This window comes from Gossypium arboreum, chromosome 5 (genome assembly GCF_025698485.1).
Source record: "Gossypium arboreum isolate Shixiya-1 chromosome 5, ASM2569848v2, whole genome shotgun sequence".
Lineage (NCBI taxonomy): Eukaryota > Viridiplantae > Streptophyta > Magnoliopsida > Malvales > Malvaceae > Gossypium > Gossypium arboreum.
Window position 1 is genome coordinate 8,101,445 of NC_069074.1, and position 19,218 is coordinate 8,120,662.

Below are 19,218 nucleotides of genomic sequence, written 5' to 3' on the forward strand. Positions count from 1 at the left end.
ACGCCATAGGAGGGTTCTCTAAGCTGGTATTTCATAATTTTTGTACCAAGTGAGTTAATCCTTGCCTTTTTTCTTGTAATTTTTGTGTTTCTAAGACTTTTACAACTAGGTCCTACTATTAAATTCATTAGTTTTTGATTTCATGGATGAAATTGAAAGTCACCATGGTTGAGTGCTGTAAGTTTATGATGAAATAGAATGAAATTAAAGCTTTAATTTGTTTATGATATGATTTTATTAGGAAATTTCAATAGAAATTGATTTTTAGGACCTAATTGTGAAAATACTTGGAATTAAAGTCTATTGCTGAAATTCTGATTCCTAAAGGTTTTAAACTAGTTTAAGGTGATAGAATAAAATTTTAATTGAGAAAAATCATCTCAATTGAGAGGCTAATTGAGTAGGGACGAAATTATCATTTATTAAAAGCTTAGGGGAAAAATGGTAATAAACAGCTTGCACAAAAATAGTTTGGACAGTAGCAGTAGACTAACATTGAAAAAATCACCATAAATTGTATAAATCGAATTAGAAGACGAACAAAATATGGAATTAAAGTTTATTGAGTCTAGTTTCTCATAGAAGAAATATTGTAAGCAATGGATTTGTAAATTTTGAGATATAATAAATTTTGTGAGACAAGGTCAGAATGAATTCGGGTTCCCCTGTTCTGACTTTGAAAAATCATAAAAAATTGAATAAAAACAATTATGGGCTTAAATTTATATGTATAGAATTCTTAATGAGTCTATTTTTAATAGAAATAAACGAGAACATCATTTGAATTCTGTATGATGAGATAACTAATTTTTAGTGAAGAAGGGTCAGAACTGTTAGACAACAGAACAGGGGTGAATTTAAAGAATAAACTGTACTGATTGGCTTAACCAAAAATTGTGAAAATTTTATGGTAAGAATATATGTGAGTCTAGTTTCAGGGAAAATTATCGGATCCTAATTTGGAGTTCCGTAGCTCAAGTTATAAATAATTTAGTGACTATGACTCAAGTAGACAGCTTTGAATAAACTATAAATAATAGTTGAATTATAGAGAATGTTGCATATGAACATTAAATGTATTAAATTGATAATTAAATTTATTTATTTAGATCCAGAAGATTCAAATACGAAGCTAGATCGAGGAAAGGAAAAAAATTCGGGATTAGTAGATTTTTTTTACAAACAAGTATCAAGGTAAGTTCGTGTAACTTGAATTATATTCTTAAATTGCTTGAGATTGTATGTTATTGATGTGAATATGTTTTGAATGTTCATTGTATGAAAATTAATGAAACATTGATATATTTGATAAAATGGGAAGAAATCCCATTTGAATGAAAGGAAAATTCGATGGATCTCTGAAAAGGAATTAACGGTAAAAAGGATCTAGCCCGGACGGGTGATCCTATCCTGATATAGCCCTCTGAAGAATATGTGTAAAATGGATTTAGCCCGGACGGGTAATCCGAATTAGGGTCTGAATTTAGCCTGGATGGTAATTCGATCCAAGCTCATTAGAGTAATTGTCGTTGCAGGATTTAGCCTAGACGGCAATCCCGACAATACTCTATGAGTTTATATTGCGTGATTTAGCTCGATGGTAATCCCGCAAGGTTGAGGTTCATGAGTGTGCTCTCTGAAATGGAAATGTGCACATGAATATGAATTGACAGACGAATTGTACACTAAAAGTGTACCTTTGAAAATCCATCGAAAATTCCAAAAATTCAACGGGATAAATATGGAAAATAACAAGGAAATGGAAATCATGGTATTGACGAGCTCATCAATCATAGTATATATTATTGGTACATGAAAATTATTGTACTAACTTGAATGTTGAGTTTGTGCATATTAGGGTAATAATGCATTGAATGGATATATGGATGTTTATTGTATTGTATTGAAAATATTAGGTAAGTATAATTCTTGTTACATGAGCTTACTAAGCACAACGTGCTTACCCCGCTTCCTTTTTCCCTGTTTTGTAGTGTTAAGAGCTCGGAGGTCGGATTTGGTGGGAGACACATCACATCTATCAACCTCGGGATTTCGGTATATAAAGAAACTTTATTTTGGAAATCAATGGCATGTATAAGCTAACAAAGTAAATGTTAACGTGAAATGAATGTAAAGTTAGCCATTAGTATGGTTAACAAACCTGGTTATAGATATGTGATGATGTTATCTTATATAAATGCATGAATCTATCATGAAAATATGTTGAATTGATTTGGTTGATGTGGATTGGTCTCGATTTAATATTACAGGGAAGGTTAGATATTTATAAAAGGGCTATATTGAATATAAAAAAAAATTTTAATTCGTAAACTCCGGTAATGCCTCGTACCCTATTCCGGCAATGAATACGGGTAGGGGTATTACATTTATTGGTATCAGAGTTACGATTTAGTCGGTTCTAGGACCGATGTAGCAAATATGGGATTAGCTATACATGCCATTTAAATTATTATTAATAGTGTGATATCTCCTGGCCATTTAAAATGTGTTTTTCTTATAGTAATGTCATCCGACCGAGTTCAATCTGAGGAAGCTGGGAGTCATGCTCCGGCTTCAGTACAAAGAGAAGAAACTAGCAGTAGAAGGCCCGAGACAGAGGGTCGAGGGGAAGAGGCAAAAACAGTCTTCTTTCAAATGAGGAATGAATGGTTTAATCAATACTTAAGAACTAACCCTATAGTGCAGCAAGTTCAAGCTCCCCCTACTGCTCCTCCACCGGTTCCCGAGATCCCACAAGGTTTAGGTACTGAATTTATCAGAAAAGGGAAAGCTTCAATAGATAAAATTCGAAAATATGAGGCCGAAGAATTTCGAGCAACATTTGATGATGATTCCGAACGGGCTGAATTCTGGTTAAAAAACACTACTCGGGTTCTCGAAGAATTATCTTGTACACCAGAAGAATGTCTGAAATGTGCCGTCTCACTGCTAAAAGATACAGCTTACCATTAGTGGAATACTAAAGCTTCAGTTGTTCCGAAAGAAGAAATTACATGGGAATTCTTTCAGACCGAGTTCAGAAAAAAATATATCAGCCAGAGGTTCCTTGACCAGAAAAGAAAAGAATTTCTTGAGCTGAAACAGGACAATAGATCAGTATCTGAATATGAAAGAGAATTTGTTCGATTGAGTAAATATGCTAGAGAATGGGTACAGTCAGAAGCTGAAATGTGCAAACGATTCGAAGAAGGGTTGAATGAAGACATTAAATTCTTGATCGAATTCTTGAAATTCGAGAGTTTGCTACATTGGCAGAGAGAGCTTATAAAGCAGAAGAATTGAGCAAAGAAAAGAAACAGGCTGAGAGGGAAGCTCGAATTTTTAGTAAAAGACTGATGGGAAAATCCCAGTTTTCTGTTTCAAAGAAATTGAAGAAGTATCAAGATCGTTCTACTTCAGCCATTGGGTATTCGGGTAGAGAGCGAGGTTCTCAACGCCCTAATCCAAGGCCTTCTACTCCATCAGTGACCAGTGTTGGCAGTGTTGGCACTCCTAAACCGAGATGCCAGTACTGTAATAAAGCTCATTTTGGTGAATGCCAATTTAAGAGTGGGGCTTGTTACCGATGTGGTTCTTTTGACCATTTCCTCAGAGATTGTTCTGAAAGGGTTGAAAAAGAAGTTGAACATATATCGAAGCCGAGTAATCTAGTTTCGAGAGGCAGACCACCTCGACCATCATGTAATGTCAGTGATAGTCGAAGAGCTGCAAAAGATACTGCAGGTAGGCCTGAGGCACGAGCACCTGCTAGGACATATGCCATTCGTGCCAGAGAAGATGCCTCAGCACCCGATGTTATTACTGGTACATTTTCTTTACTTAATACTGATATTACTGCATTGATTGATCCTGATTCTACGCATTCATATATATGTGTTAAACTTGCAATTGTTAAAAATTTATCTGTTGAACCTACTGAATTTGTGGTTAAAGTCTCGAACCCCCGGGCCAGTCTGTGTTAGTGGATAAAATTTGTAAAAATTGTCCACTGATGGTAAGAGGTTATTGTTTCCCGGCTGATTTGATGTTACTGCCATTTGATGAATTTGACGTGATATTGGGTATGGATTGGTTAACCCAACATGATGCGGTAGTAAATTGTAGACAAAAATATATTGTACTAAAATGTCAGAATGGTGAGTTGCTCCGGGTTAAATCTAATCGATGGAGGGTTATCGATATGATTTCGATAATGGCGACGAGGTATGTCAATAAGGGGTATGATGCTTACTTGGCTTATGTACTCGACACCAAGGTATTTGAGTAAAAAATACAGGCAGTTCCAGTGGTATGTGAATTTTTAGATGTGTTTCTAGAAGAATTACCAGGATTGCCACCAGAAAGAGAAGTGGAATTTTCTATAGATTTGATTCCGGGAACTACTCCGATCTCCATAGCTCCGTACCGGATGGCTCCTATAGAATTAAAAGAGTTAAAGACACGCTTGCAAGAGCTTGTTGATGGGGTTTTGTTCGACCGAGTCATTCACCTTGGGGTGCTCCGGTTGCTTTGTGAAAAAAAGATGGGTCTTTGAGATTGTATATCGACTACCTGAATTAATAAAGTAACTATAAAGAATAAGTACCGTTACCCCGGATTGATGATTTATTTGATCAGCTGAAAGGTGCTACTGTGTTTTCAAAGATTGATCTTCGATTAGGTTATTATCAGTTACGGGTAAAGGAGTCAGATGTGCCAAAAACAACCTTTAGAACTAGGTACGGGCATTATGAGTTTCTAGTTATGCCATTTGGGCTAACTAATGCACCTGCAGTATTCATGGATTTGATGAACTGGATATTCAGACCGTACTTAAACAGATTTGTAGTAGTATTCATTGATGATATTTTGGTTTATTTTCGGGACGAAGAAGAACATGCAGAACATTTGAGAATTGTGTTGCAAATTCTACGAGAGAAGCAATTGTATGCTAAATTCAGTAAATGTGAATTTTGGCTTCGAGAAGTGGGTTTTCTTGGACACATTATATCTGTCGAAGGCATCAGGATAGATCCAAGTAAAATCTCAGCTATTGTCAATTGGAGTCCACCGAAGAATGTATCTGAAGTTAGAAGTTTCTTGGGTTTAGCTGGTTATTATCGGAGATTTGTACAGGGATTCTCTATGATAGCTTCTCCAATGACTCGATTATTGCAGAAAGATGTAAAGTTCGAGGGGACTGATGAATGTCAACAAAGTTTCAACCGATTGAAAGACCTATTAACAAAAGCACCTGTATTAGTGCAGCCTGAACCAGGTAAGAAATTTGTTATTTACAGTGATGCCTCGTTAAATGGTTTAGATTGTGTTTTGATGCAAGAAGGTAAAGTAATAGCCTATGCTTCAAGACAACTTAAACCACATGAAAGAAATTACCCAGTACATGATCTTGAATTAGTGTTATTGTCTTTCTTACCAAGATGTGGCAAGATTACTTGTACTGTGAGAAATGTCATATTTATACTTGATCATAAAAGCTTGAAATATTTGATGACACGAAAGATTTGAATTTGAGACAATAGCAGGTGGCTTGAACTGATAAAGGACCTGATTTGATTATTGATTACCATCCGGGTAAGGCTAATGTTGTAGCTGATGCTTTGAGTCGAAAATCTCTGTTTGCTTTACGACTTATGAATACCCGGTTATCATTGACTAATGATGGTTCAATCCTAGCTGAATTGAGAGCTAAACCGACATTTTTACAGCAAATATGTGAAGCTCAGAAGAATGATGAGAAGTTATAGGTTAAACGGGCACAGTTTGAGTCAGGTAATGATTCTGAATTTCAGATTGGTTCTAATGATTGTTTATTATTCAGAGGCATGGTATGTGTACCTCAGAATTCAAAGCTCATACAGAAGATTCTATGCGAGGCCCACAGTAGTACTATGTCTGTACATCTGGGGAGTAATAAAATGTATAATGATCTGAAAAAGATGTACTGGTGGTCGGGAATGAAACGTGATATCTCTGAGTTTATATCAAGGTGCTTAATATGTCAACAAGTTAAAGCTGAACATCAGGTACCTTCGGGTTACTTCAGCCAATTACTATATCGGAATGGAAATGAGAAAGAATCACTATGGATTTTGTATCGGGGTTACCTTTGTCTCCGAGGAAAAAAGATGCTATTTGGGTGATTGTTGATCGATTAACAAAGTCAGCTCACTTTATTCCGGTACGTATGGATTATTCTTTAAATAAACTAGCTAAACTGTACATATCTGAGATTGTCAGGTTACATGGAGTGCCTGTCTCCATTATATCAGATAGAGATCCTCGATTTACGTCTCGTTTCTGGGACAAATTGCAATAAGCCTTGGGTACTCAGTTGTATTTCAAGATCGCATTTCATCCTCGAGATGATGGTCAATCTGAGCGTGTAATTCAAGTATTGGAAGATATGCTCTGATGTTGTATACTAGAGTTTGAAGGTAATTGGGAGAGGTATCTACCTTTGATTGAATTTGCTTACAACAACAGTTATCAGTCAAGTATTAAAATGGCTCCGTATGAAGCTTTGTATGGTAGAAAATGTAGAACACCGTTATATTGGACAGAGCTCAGTGAAAGGAGGATGCATGGGGTTGATTTGACCAGGGAAACAGAAGAAAAAGTAAAGGTTATTCGAGATAGTTTACAAGCAGCTTCCGATCGTCAAAAATCATATGCCGACCTTAAACAAAAAGAGATTGAATTTCAAGTCGCTGACAAGGTATTCCTAAAAGTGTCTCCTTGGAAGAAAGTCCTCCGATTTGGTCGAAAGGGTAAACTGAGTCCAAGATTTATCGGGCCCTATGAAATCATAGAAAGAATTGGACCGGTCGCTTATCGATTAGCATTACCACCGGAACTTGATAGAATCCATAATGTTTTTCATGTATCTATGTTACGACAATATCGATCAAATCCTTCACATGTTATTTCTCCGATAGAAGTAGAGATTCAACCGGATATGACTTACAGTAAAGAACCGGTCAAGATATTGGCATGGGAGACAAAAGAGCTTAGAAATAAAAAGATAAATTTGGTGAAAGTATTGTGGCAAAAGCACGGGATTGAGGAAGCAACATGGGAACCGGAGGAGGCAATGAGAAAACAATACCCAAACCTCTTTACTGGTAAGATTTTTGAGGACGAAAATCCTAAAAGGGGAGGAGAGTTGTAATGGCCTAAATTCAAAGTTATCGGAATAGTGGTTTCGTAACCACAAATCCGATTTAAAGAGAAATTTATTTCAATATTTTTGCTTGAAAATTGATATGATAGGAAAATCGTATGAAAATATTGATAGGAAAATTTTATCGATTTAGTGATTAGTTAGAAAAAGAAATTATTGAAGAAATTGGGTAAAATAAGGTATCGGGACCTTTATCTCGTAAAACCGAGTCGAAAATAATTTTATAAATATTTATGAAATGTTATTAATGTGGTATTAAAATTTCGTTAGGAAATTTTAATGTTTGGGTAGTAAATTAAATGAAAAGGACTAAATTGTAATAGGTGTAAAAGTTGCTAGAGTGATTAAATAGCTTAAGAGTCTAATGAGAAAGGATTTAAAAGGAAATTAGATCCAAAAGTTATTTGGGCTGGACAGCAAGGGTATGAAATCAGCAGAAAAATTAATAAATTAAGGGTAAAATTGGAATATTGCAAAATTAACTAAAGAAAGCTAGGACTAAATAGGAAATATCTAGATTTCTCTTCATTTCTCTTCAATTCCAGCAGCTAAAAACGCCATTTGAGGGTTCTCTAAGCTGGTATTTCATATTTTTTGTACCAAGTGAGTTAATCCTTGCCTTTTTTCTTGTAATTTTTGTGTTTCTAAGACTTTTACAACTAGGTCCTACTATTAAATTCATTAGTTTTTGATTTCATGAATGAAATTGAAAGTCACCATGGTTGAGTGCTGTAAGCTTATGATGAAATAGAATGAAATTAAAGCTTTAATTTGTTTATGATATGATTTTATTAGGTAATTTCAATAGAAATTGATTTTTAGGACCTAATTGTGAAAATGCTTGGAATTAAAGTCTATTTCTGAAATTCTGATTCCTAAAGGTTTTAAACTAGTTTAAGGTGATAGAATAAAATGTTAATTGAGAAAAATCATCTCAATTGAGAGGCTAATTGAGTAGGGACGAAATTATCATTTATTAAAAGCTTAGGGGAAAAATGGTAATAAACAGCTTGCACAAAAATAGTTTGGACAGCAGCAGTAGACTAACTTTGAAAAAATCACCATAAATTGTAGAAATCGAATTAGAAGAAGAACAAAATATGGAATTAAAGTTTATTGAGTCTAGTTTCTCATAGAAGAAATATTGTAAGCAATGGATTTGTAAATTTTGAGATATAATGAATTTTGTGAGACAAGGTCAGAATGAATTCGGGTTCCCCTGTTCTGACTTTGAAAAATCATAAAAAATTGAATAAAAACAATTAGGGGCTTAAATTTATATGTATAGAATCCTTAATGAGTCTATTTTTAATAGAAATAAACGATAACATCATTTGAATTCTGTATCAAGAGATAACTAATTTTTAGTGAAGAAGGGTCAGAACTGTTGACAACAGAACAGGGGTGAATTTAAAGAATAAACTGTACTGATTGGCTAAACCAAAAATTGTGAAAATTTTATGGTAAGAATATATGTGAGTCTAGTTTCAGGGAACATTATCAGATCCTAATTTGGAATTCCGTAGCTCAAGTTATAAATAATTTAGTGACTATGACTCAAGTAGACAGCTTTGAATGAACTATAAATAATAGTTGAATTATAGAGAATGTTGCATATGAACATGAAATGTATTAAATTGATAATTAAATTTATTTATTTAGATCCAGAAGATTCAAATACGAAGCTAGATCGAGGAAAGGAAAAAAATTCGGGATTAGTAGATTTTTTTTACAAACAAGTATCAAGGTAAGTTCGTGTAACTTGAATTATATTCTTAAATTGCTTGAGATTGTATGTTATTGATGTGAATATGTTTTGAATGTTCATTGTATGAAAATTAATGAAACATTGATATATTTGATAAAATGGGAAGAAATCCCATTTGAATGAAAGGAAAATTCGATGGATCTCGAAAAGGAATTAACGGTAAAAGGATCTAGCTCGACGGGTGATCCTATCTGATATAGCCCTTCGAAGAATATGTGTAAAATGGATTTAGCCGGACGGTAATCCGAATTAGGTCTCAATTTAGCCTGACTGGTAATTCGATCCAAGCTATTAGAGTAATTGTCGTTGCGAGGATTTAGCTCGGATGGCAATCCGGCAATACTCTATGAGTTTATATTGCGAGATTTAGCTCGACCGGTAATCCCACCGCAAGGTTGAGGTTCATGAGTGTGCTCTCTGAAATGGAAATGTCGCACATGAATATGAATTGACAGACCGAATTGTACACTAAAAGTGTACCTCTGAAAATCCATCGAAAATTCCAAGAAATTCAACGGATAAATATGGAAAAATAACAAGGAAATGGAAATCATGGTATTGACGAGTGATCAATCATAGTATATATTATTGGTACATGAAAATTATTGTACTAACTTGAATGTTGAGTTTGTGCATATTAGGGTAATAATGCATTGAATGGATATATGGATGTTTATTGTATTGCATTGAAAATATTAGGTAAGTATAATTCTTGTTACATGAGCTTACTAAGCACAAAGTGCTTAACCCGCTTCCTTTTCCCTATTTTGTAGTGTTAAGAGCTCGGAGGTCGGATTTGGTGGGAGACACATCACATCATCAACCTCGAGATTTCGTTATATAAAGAAACTTTATTTTGGAAATCAATGGCATGTATAAGCTAACAAAGTAAATGTTAACGTGAAATGAATGTAAAGTTAGCCATTAGTATGGTTAACAAACACAGTTATAGATATGTGATGACGTTATCTTATATAAATGCATGAATCTATCATGAAAATATGTTGAATTGATTTGGTTGATGTGGATTGGTCTCGATTTAATATTACGAGGAAGGTTAGATATTTATAAAAGGGCTATATTGAATATAAAAAAAATTAATTAAGTAAACTCCGGTAATGCCTCGTACCTATTCCGCAATGAATACGGGTAGGGTATTACATTCAGTGCAATTAATTCTAAAATCAAATGAGAGTTTAACTAAATTGGTTAAGTTAAAGCTATAATAATTATGATGGTTTGCTTTCAAATTTCATTATTTTTCATGTTAGTTTAATTTTTTTTAATTTTATATAAAATATAAAATGAGTGTCAAATCAAAATTTAAATTGATTTTATATATTTTATATAAACATAATAATAAATTTACCCCTCAACATTTAAATTTTTTATTAAATCAGCTTTTATTTTTTGAGTTAATTTTGGTAATTAATTTTTAAAAATAGTCAAATAAAATTTTAAATGAAAATGTTAATTAAAACATTAAATTTTTAATAATGTTGGCCTATCAACTCGCATGATAGTTCATAAGAATTTCATATTGACATGACACTATTTGTCTTTTATGTTGTATTAATGATTAATTGAAATTTAAAAAATTTAAAAAATAAAAAAATAAAAAAATTTCAAAAAAGAGAATGAAGTACATGTGGATTCTCATGCATATTGTAATATTTAAAATTTAACATTTTAATTAGTATTTTCATTAAAAATAACAATTTGATACTTTTGAAAGATTGAAGGAAAATTTTAAATTTTTTAAGAGTCAAATTTAATTTAAGAAAAAGTAAATGTAAAATTTAAAAGATGTAAAACTTTATAAATTTTATATAAAAGGAAAAATAATTTAGATGACATCAACTTTTAAAAATATAGAAATCACTATATATGGTAAAAATCCACAGAAGTACATTTAGTGGCCCAGAATAGATTTATCTAATTTAGGGCCTTATAATGAAGTACGTGGGTTTACGCTTTCGACATGTGGCGATTTCTGTCTAATGGCGTGGCGATTCCTTAAACCCAAATAAAACCCTTACAAGTTACTACCGTGTTGTTGCCGCCCCTGGTATTGTCTCCTCTATCATCACACTCACGGCGAAGTGCAGTCAAATTAAACTTCCAATTGAACTCGTATATTTTCCCAGGTTTTTGCGGTACCCATATTCAGCTCTAAGATGTTATCTCGTTGTCTTCGTTCTATTTCACGTATTCCAGGAATCTTGATTCCCGTCACGCTATCTCATTACATACCCAAACCTCAAAACAACATCCCTTGTCATAGAATCACAGCAAGTTTGACTTCTGTTTCAGTTCTAACATGTAAAAGACCAAATACTGTACCTTTCCAAGGTAACCCATCTTCTCATTTATACTACTGTATTTTTTGTTTGCCCAATTGATCATAAGTGATCAGCTTGGTGATTGATTGTAGTGGTTGTTTTCCCTATTGACGAAATGGGAAACGCTTCCAAGTTTCACTGTATTCATAGTTTCAAACATTCTTGGGCAATTAGAAATTTGTTGTGTTACTACTCCAGAGCATAAACAAGGGATCTTTACTGTGATATTTCGAAACGCTTCCAAGTTTCACTGTATTCATAGTTTCAAACATTCTTGGGCAATTAGAAATTTGTTGTGTTACTACTCCAGAGCATAAACAAGGGATCTTTACTGTGATAAATTCTATATATACTTATACCGCTAGCTTGTGTGGACCATTAATGGATATTTCAGTTCAAGCAGGATTCTTTGTTAGTTAAGCTTATTTGGTATTCTTGCAAATCACACTGCAAATTTAACGCAAAATGAAGTTTAAGTAAAATTGCCTTAGAACTAGTATGCTGACATTTGTTTATATGTTGTTGGTTGCAGTGAGATCTGTAGCAACTATCGTTGATCCAGCTGCTAGGTTTGATGAGATGGTCATTGGACCACAGCGTAAGTATTACTTCCTAGGTGGTAAAGGAGGTGTTGGGAAAACAAGCTGTGCTGCTTCCCTTGCTGTAAAATTTGCAGACCATGGGCACCCTACCATTGTCATCTCAACTGATCCTGCTCACTCCTTAAGTGACTCTTTTGCCCTGGTAAATATGCTTCTGTTCTTTTAACTCTAAATAGAAAATGCTCGATAATGGAAGTTTATGGGACCCTTCTTTAACAATCTGCCTTCTTCATTATCTCAAGCATTTGGCAGGAGGGGATCTTGTTCCTATTGAAGGATTGAATTCTCCTTTGTTTGCTCTAGAGGTATATGGTTTTAGGTTGAATTTTTTCACATTAGCTCATTATTTGTTGCATATTTTTAAACCTTAGAATTATGACAGATAAATCCCGAGAAAGCTAAAGAGGATTTCCGAACTGCAAGTCAAAAGAATGGTGGGAGTGCCGTCAAAGATTTTATGAATAACATGGGCCTTGGGATGCTTGCTGATCAGGTGGATACAAGTCTTGCACGTTATTACATTTATAAGCTGTGACTGTCATTATGTTTATCATTATTATAATGGAAGAAGGATATGTTACAACTTAATTTATGTCTTGCATAAGATTTTGATAATTCGAGTAGCTACTGGCTAGCGAACAAAATAATGTTCCAAGTAAATGGACTTGTGTCATAATGGTGATTTAATTAACATTTTTGCTCATAGTTTTCTATTCTAACCAGGATTCTGGGAGTGAAGTTTGTTTTGGCTCCTGAAGTAGATTAAAGAAGAGAAAAAGTAAAGCTCTTTTGATTCCTTTAAACCAATTTTAAGATGATGAACAATAGTGAAACATTTGTTATTCCTCGGGGCAGCATTCTGGCCCATGTATAGCCCCTTGTGCCCAGTTCTGATCCTTTCTCCCTAATTTTTACCTTTAACCTACCACTGGTATCTCAATTTTGTTTGAGATTTGTTCCTTCATTGTTGCACCTGACATTTTTTTGGTTGCTCCTTTGAAGTTTGGGGATCTGAAACTAGGAGAGCTGTTGGATACCCCTCCGCCAGGTTTAGATGAAGCTATAGCAATTTCCAAGGCATGTATATACCTTGATCCATTTCTAATTAGTTTTTTATGTTATTTTCCTTCATTTGGGACTTTTTTTCATCCTAACCCTGCAGCTGCTTTGTAGGTGATGCAATTTGTTGAATCACAACAGTACAGTATGTTTAGCCGGATAGTGTTTGATACTGCACCCACGGTCAGTGGACACTAAATTGCTTTCAACCTTTTAGCATATTCCACTGCTTTTGAAGTTGGTGAATAATTTTATTTTCTATTGAATATTTTACAGGGCCATATGCTTCGGCTTTTGTCCTTGCCTGACTTCTTGGATGCATCCATTGGGAAAATTATGAAGGTATAATAAAATGACACTTATGCTTGAATTGGAAGCTTCAGTACTGTTACTCTCGAGTCATTACTGTATGGATCCCACCGATCAGATCAACTTATCTGTTCACTTTGCTCGAAACCTAGTAGATATAATCAGCTTCTGATCTATTTTGTGAAACTCAGTTCAAGCAGAAGTTAGCTTCAGCAGCTTCAGCCTTGAAATCTGTTCTTGGGAAGGTAGCAGAACAGCAGGATGTGGTAAGCACAAATGTCTCCTTGGAAGGTTTTGGTATGTATTTAAGTCCTAACCATTATCTTTTGGAGTATGTAGCCTGACAAACTACAGCAACTGAGGGAGAGGATGACCAAAGTGCGAGACCTTTTCCGAGATTCCAATTCCACAGAGTTTGTTATAGTAACCATACCATCAGTAAGACCTTGATTTCACTTTCTTGTCGACACGATGCAACTTTTAACGTTGTGACTACCTTTCTCTGTGTACTGATCAATCAAATATTCGTGCCATTTTTAGAATAAAATATCTGCTTAGCTTGTTGACTATGTACTGTACTTGTAGCTGAGTTGGAAGATAGTTAGCAAGACTCTTTGGCAACTATTTTGCCTGTAGAACTACTAACAATGCATTATTATTTTTTGCATAATTCTCCAAAACACTTTAACGACCTCCATGTTGGGCTGGCTTTATCAAACAAAACCAAGTAGAATGAAGTTTAATTTTTAATTATGCAAATGAGGTATGTGAATCTCTAATTGGTTCATTTATGTAGGTAATGGCAATAAATGAGTCATCTAGGCTGCATGCATCATTGAGGAAAGAATGTGTACCTGTTCACAGGCTTATTGTCAACCAGATTTTACCTCCATCCGTATCTGGTTGCAAGTTTTGCACTACCAAAAGGAAGGTAAAATTAATTTCTTCTTCAGCATACTAGTAATCCATGAAAATCATGATCCAAAAATTGCTGCCTTGTTTGCATATTGTACGAGCTGTGCATTTGGCTTAAGTGTGTGAGTGCTATGATACAGGACCAAATGCGTGCCATTGACATGATCCGCAACGACCCTGAACTTGCCAACTTGAGGATAATTGAAGCAGATTTAGTTGATTTAGAGATAAGAGGTGTTCCAGCTCTAAAGTATATGGGTGATATCGTTTGGAGATGATTTTATTTTATTTTATTTTTTGGGTTGTTATTTTAGAATTTTATTTGTAACACTAATTTTATTCTACCTTATGGTATCTAAACAGATTCATATACAACAATTGTATCAGTAAATATAATAAATATAAAAGTATTAAGTATTAAGAAAAACTGCATGGTGATGCTGAAAAACTGTTTTGCCAGTGGTTTTCTTTGTCATGAGATTAGGTTGTAATGTGGTTTGAAATATTTAATCCTACTTGATTTTGATATTTTCTTCTTATAATTAAACAAAAGAAATTAACTTTTCTAAAATAAAATTGCAAACCTTGATTTTGAAAGCAAGAATTTGAATTTTGGTTTTTTCTAATTTGTTGGTAGATTAATGATTTAACCAAAAATTTTAATAATGTTAATTAAATTAAAATACTGAAATTCTTTACTAAATAGACTTAACAAATTTTGAATTGAAGAAAAAAATTCAAAATATGAGTTTGGTCGCTCTACTACGTTGTGGCCCAATCAAAGACGAGAGCGGCAAGAAATGGAAGGAGGTTCTAGAAGCATTTCTTTCTTCATTAAAAAAAAAAAAGGAAGAAAGAAAGGTAAACCCTACCGGAAGAGACTCTACGTACTTGCAACTTATTAATTTCCTACCTGCCTCCCTATTCTCCTTCTCTCAAAACTAGCAAGAAAAAGTAACGCCTTTTTTTTTTTTTTTTGTGATCTTAGTTAGCTTTTTTGGTCTTCGAAAATGGCCTCTGCTAATGCTCTTTCTTCTGCTTCTGTTCTTTGCACCTCAAAACAGGTATTTCCTTTCATTCCTTCATTTCATTTTCCCTACTGTTAACTGCTACAACACTGGTTTCTGAGAGGTGCAGTGTTACCTTATGCCTTTGGAACTTTTCTTCTCCTTTTTTTTTTTTTTGTATCTGGGTATTGGAGAAGTGATGAAACATGTGTGTTCTTTAGAGTTTCTAATGGGGTTGTTGTTTATGATTGCAGGGGAGTCTGGGTAGGAGGGGAAATCAGCGCCAGAACCAAAGAGTAAACTATAGGCAAGGAAATAGCCGATTTGGTGTAAGAGCTTGTGCAAAGGAAATTGCTTTTGACCAGAGCTCGAGGGCTGCTATGCAAGCTGGCATTGATAAGCTTGCTGATGCTGTTGGCCTTACTCTTGGTCCTAGGGGTAACTTTCTTTTTCCCCATCATAGTTCATTATTCATTGTTTCCTTAACTAATCTTGTTATTTATGTTTTAATGTTTTAAAATATTATCCCGAGTCTACTCTATTTCTGGCTAAAGGAATAAAAAGCTGATCCGCTCATTCGAATATGATTGCAAAATCCGAGCTGCTCGATGGATTCCGAACCGATTCGTTCCTGATATTGTTTTTTTATTTATTTGAAAAGTGGATGTGGGATGGGGCTGGGTGGATTTTTTCTTTTACATAGTGGGTATGGAACGTTTATGATAATTGCACGTCCCTCCTTGAATTGTAATAACATAATATAGAAAAAAATCATTTTTTAAAGAATTATGTGTAAATATTTACTTACAGTTTAAATGATTGAAAATTTTGAAAAACTAAAAGATAAATAGAAAAAATTAAATTGAAGCTGAGTGAGGTGGGGCGGGGCAGGGTTGGATGCATCCAAACATCCATGGAAATGATAGTAATTGTCAAGATTATGTATCCATAGTGGAATGGGGCGGGTGGGGAAGTAGAGCATGCCAATTGTGGAGCGGTAGTGGTGCCCCGCCCCCTCCATTGTTATCCCTACATTTGAATAGAATAAAATGTCAGAAATGTTGTGATTTGCGTGTTTTAGAGAGTGCAGCTCAGACTCATAATCGTTTCATGTATATATGTATTGTTAGAGTATCAGTCAAGAAACAGTGACTGTGGTCAAAGCAGTTGAGATCAGTTGTTACCATATTTGCTAGATTCATGACTAACTCAGTTGGTGGATTTTGTGCATGTGTACTTTAGCTCATTGATGTATAAATAGCTCACTTCTTGATTAATGAAGGTATGCTGATTTGATCCTTCTCATCAGATCAAGTCCATTGCTTCCTCAATTCTGTTTCAACTTTCATTTTCTTGTCTTGATAATTCAATTTAGTGGTTTTTTGTCATGTACATGCCTTTAACTAATGCGTTATTCTCCAACTTAGAAGTTAGAAAGTTTGTAGTTGCTTTTGTATTATCTTTGAATGATTGCTAGTATCAATTGTATTAACTGTAATATGTTTGGGTATTCTAAAGGGAGGAATGTTGTCTTGGATGAATATGGAAGTCCAAAGGTAGTCAATGATGGAGTGACTATAGCCAGAGCAATTGAGCTTCCTAATGCCATGGAAAATGCTGGTGCAGCTCTTATTAGAGAGGTCCCATAATCATTTTAGTGTTCTCGTGATTATATTTGTTGGCAAGTCTTGAATCTCACCTTGACAATGGTCATTGGAACTGACATCTTTTGTTGCCCTTTGGCTGTGGGATGAAGGTTGCTAGTAAAACTAATGACTCTGCTGGTGATGGGACAACTACGGCATCCATACTTGCACGGGAAATAATCAAACTAGGACTTCTGAGTGTTACCTCTGGTGCTAATCCAGTCTCAGTAAAGAGGGGTATTGATAAAACTGTACAAAGGTTGGTGGAAGAACTCGAAAAGAAGGCCAGGCCTGTTAAAGGTCGTGATGATATCAAAGGTATTTTGCACAATTATAAATCATATTTTCACACCAAAACAATGTGCCACTAGGCACTAACGAACAAGTTTCTCTTTATTATTTGTTGTATAATGCAATACTTATGCTTTTTGCTTTTCAGCTGTGGCTTCTGTTTCTTCTGGAAATGATGACCTTATTGGAACAATGATTGCTGATGCAATTGACAAAGTTGGACCTGATGGTGTTTTGTCCATTGAGTCATCATCCTCATTTGAGACCACAGTTGATGTTGAGGAAGGAATGGAGGTATGTCTTGTTTTAGATATATAACCCACTGATATTATTTCTTTTTCACTTGCTATAAGTAACCTGGATATTTTGGTGGCAGTTGGAAGTCTGGTTTTATTCGAATTATCTTTGTTTCTTTTTCTTTGGACTTGCAGATTGACAGAGGTTACATCTCCCCACAATTTGTAACAAACCCGGAGAAATTGGTTTGTGAGTTTGAGAATGCAAGAGTGTTGGTAACTGATCAAAAGATTTCAGCTATAAAAGACATCATTCCCCTGTTAGAAAAGACCACTCAATTAAGATCTCCTTTGCTTATAATTGCTGAGGATGTGAGTGGAGAGGCTCTGGCCACACTTGTGGTGAACAAACTGCGTGGCATTCTCAATGTTGCAGCCATTAAAGCTCCTGGTTTTGGTGAAAGGAGAAAAGCTCTCCTTCAAGATATTGCCATTCTGACTGGTATCTTAGTTACAATATCCTTTTTTTCTGATGGAACATTATGCCATGATTTATGGTGTTTATTTCATTATCTAAACTGTAGGTGCTGAGTTCCAAGCTAGTGATTTGGGTTTGCTCGTCGAGAATACCTCAGTTGAGCAGCTTGGTATTGCCAGAAAGGTGATCATTACCAAGGATTCGACTCAACTAATTGCTGAGGCAGCCTCAAAGGATGAGATACAAACTAGGGTGGCACAACTAAAAAAAGAGCTAGCTCAGACAGATTCTGTCTATGATTCAGAAAAATTGGCAGAAAGGATTGCCAAACTATCTGGTGGTGTTGCAGTCATTAAGGTGGGGGCTGCAACAGAGACTGAACTTGAGGATCGTAAGCTACGGATTGAAGATGCAAAGAATGCTACATTTGCTGCCATAGAGGAAGGTATTGTGCCTGGTGGTGGTGCTGCATTAGTTCATCTCTCAAGTTGTGTTCCTGCAATTAAGGAGAAGCTTGAAGACGCAGATGAGCGCTTAGGAGCTGACATTGTGCAGAAGGTAAACTTGCTGAAGCTTTGGTGTCAAAATGAAAATTCTATTTAGTGTGACCCGTTAAGGACCATGTTTGATAAATGCGAACTAGCAGTCAGTGAGACTTGGTACTCGTGATATACCATATGCTTTTAACCTGATGAACATTAATGCTCCAAATATAAAACTATGCCGATTCATTTTCTTGCATGCAGGCTCTGGTTGCACCAGCTTTGTTGATAGCTCAAAATGCAGGAATGGAAGGTGAGGTGGTGGTGGAGAAGGTGAAGAGTAGTGAATGGGAGGTTGGTTACAATGCTATGACAGACAAATTTGAGAACTTGCTGGAGGTTGGAGTTATCGACCCAGCAAAGGTAACAAGATGTGCTCTGCAGAATGCTTCTTCAGTTGCAGGAATGGTCCTTACCACTCAGGCCATTGTTGTTGAGAAGCCTAAGCCAAAGGCTTCCGCAGCTGCTGCTCCATCAGGTCTTGCTGTATAATGAGTAGGATATATGCGCTTATTAGGTTTTCCGAAGATGAAGAGCAGTATTCTTGCCGTGAATCACAAGAAAATGCCAAATGAATAGAGATTGTCCTCGTAAGAAAATTTTCCTTTTATTTTTGTTTTTCTCTTGTATGGACTAATAACGAAACAGCTTTATCTTGGGATTGCGAAAATATGAAGCTTATGATTCATGCTTACAAACATACAACTCAACCACTGATTTTGCTTTAGAAGTTTTCCTAGGAAATGAAAGAGTATGATTAGGTTTGCTTGCCTGCATCATTTTCAAGTTAACAAACGTTGCAACATGAAAGCTACTTGT

At 35.1% G+C, this 19,218-nt stretch overlaps 2 protein-coding genes across 4 annotated transcripts; both read left to right on the plus strand.

The window, feature by feature from the left end:
* Nucleotides 1-10,967: 10,967 nt before the first annotated feature.
* On the plus strand, nucleotides 10,968-14,626 carry LOC108485424 (ATPase GET3B-like). Its single transcript, XM_017789261.2, has 11 exons — nucleotides 10,968-11,324; nucleotides 11,847-12,058; nucleotides 12,159-12,221; nucleotides 12,299-12,409; nucleotides 12,919-12,993; nucleotides 13,090-13,158; nucleotides 13,252-13,317; nucleotides 13,476-13,550; nucleotides 13,624-13,722; nucleotides 14,081-14,215; nucleotides 14,340-14,626. Exons 1-11 carry the CDS (start codon nucleotides 11,150-11,152, stop codon nucleotides 14,475-14,477), a joined length of 1,218 nt encoding a protein of 405 aa, XP_017644750.1. The 5' UTR covers nucleotides 10,968-11,149; the 3' UTR covers nucleotides 14,478-14,626.
* Nucleotides 14,627-14,973: 347 nt separating this feature from the next.
* LOC108486322 (ruBisCO large subunit-binding protein subunit alpha) lies at nucleotides 14,974-19,104 on the plus strand. 3 transcript variants are annotated; one of them, XM_053028424.1, is made up of 9 exons: nucleotides 14,974-15,153; nucleotides 15,264-15,330; nucleotides 15,461-15,644; nucleotides 16,725-16,846; nucleotides 16,963-17,170; nucleotides 17,292-17,437; nucleotides 17,575-17,881; nucleotides 17,964-18,415; nucleotides 18,604-19,104. In XM_053028424.1, exons 3-9 carry the CDS (start codon nucleotides 15,587-15,589, stop codon nucleotides 18,889-18,891), a joined length of 1,581 nt encoding a protein of 526 aa, XP_052884384.1. In that variant the 5' UTR covers nucleotides 14,974-15,153; nucleotides 15,264-15,330; nucleotides 15,461-15,586; the 3' UTR covers nucleotides 18,892-19,104. The 3 variants fall into 3 exon arrangements, with proteins under 3 accessions (XP_052884384.1, XP_052884383.1, XP_017645805.1); XM_053028423.1 differs by lacking the exon at nucleotides 15,264-15,330; XM_017790316.2 differs by lacking the exon at nucleotides 15,264-15,330 and having other exon boundaries at nucleotides 14,980-15,263.
* The last annotated feature ends 114 nt before the right edge of the window (nucleotides 19,105-19,218 follow it).

Coding starts and splice junctions, on each gene's coding strand:
- LOC108485424 (XM_017789261.2), top strand. CDS start 11,150: ATGTTATCTCGTTGTCTTCGTTCTATTTCACGTATTCCAGGAATCTTG. Junction 12,994..13,089: donor AAGCTATAGCAATTTCCAAG/GCATGTATATAC, acceptor GCTGCTTTGTAG/GTGATGCAATTTGTTGAATC. Junction 13,318..13,475: donor CCATTGGGAAAATTATGAAG/GTATAATAAAAT, acceptor TGTGAAACTCAG/TTCAAGCAGAAGTTAGCTTC.
- LOC108486322 (XM_017790316.2), top strand. CDS start 15,210: ATGGCCTCTGCTAATGCTCTTTCTTCTGCTTCTGTTCTTTGCACCTCA. Junction 15,264..15,460: donor TTCTTTGCACCTCAAAACAG/GTATTTCCTTTC, acceptor TTATGATTGCAG/GGGAGTCTGGGTAGGAGGGG. Junction 16,847..16,962: donor GTGCAGCTCTTATTAGAGAG/GTCCCATAATCA, acceptor TGTGGGATGAAG/GTTGCTAGTAAAACTAATGA.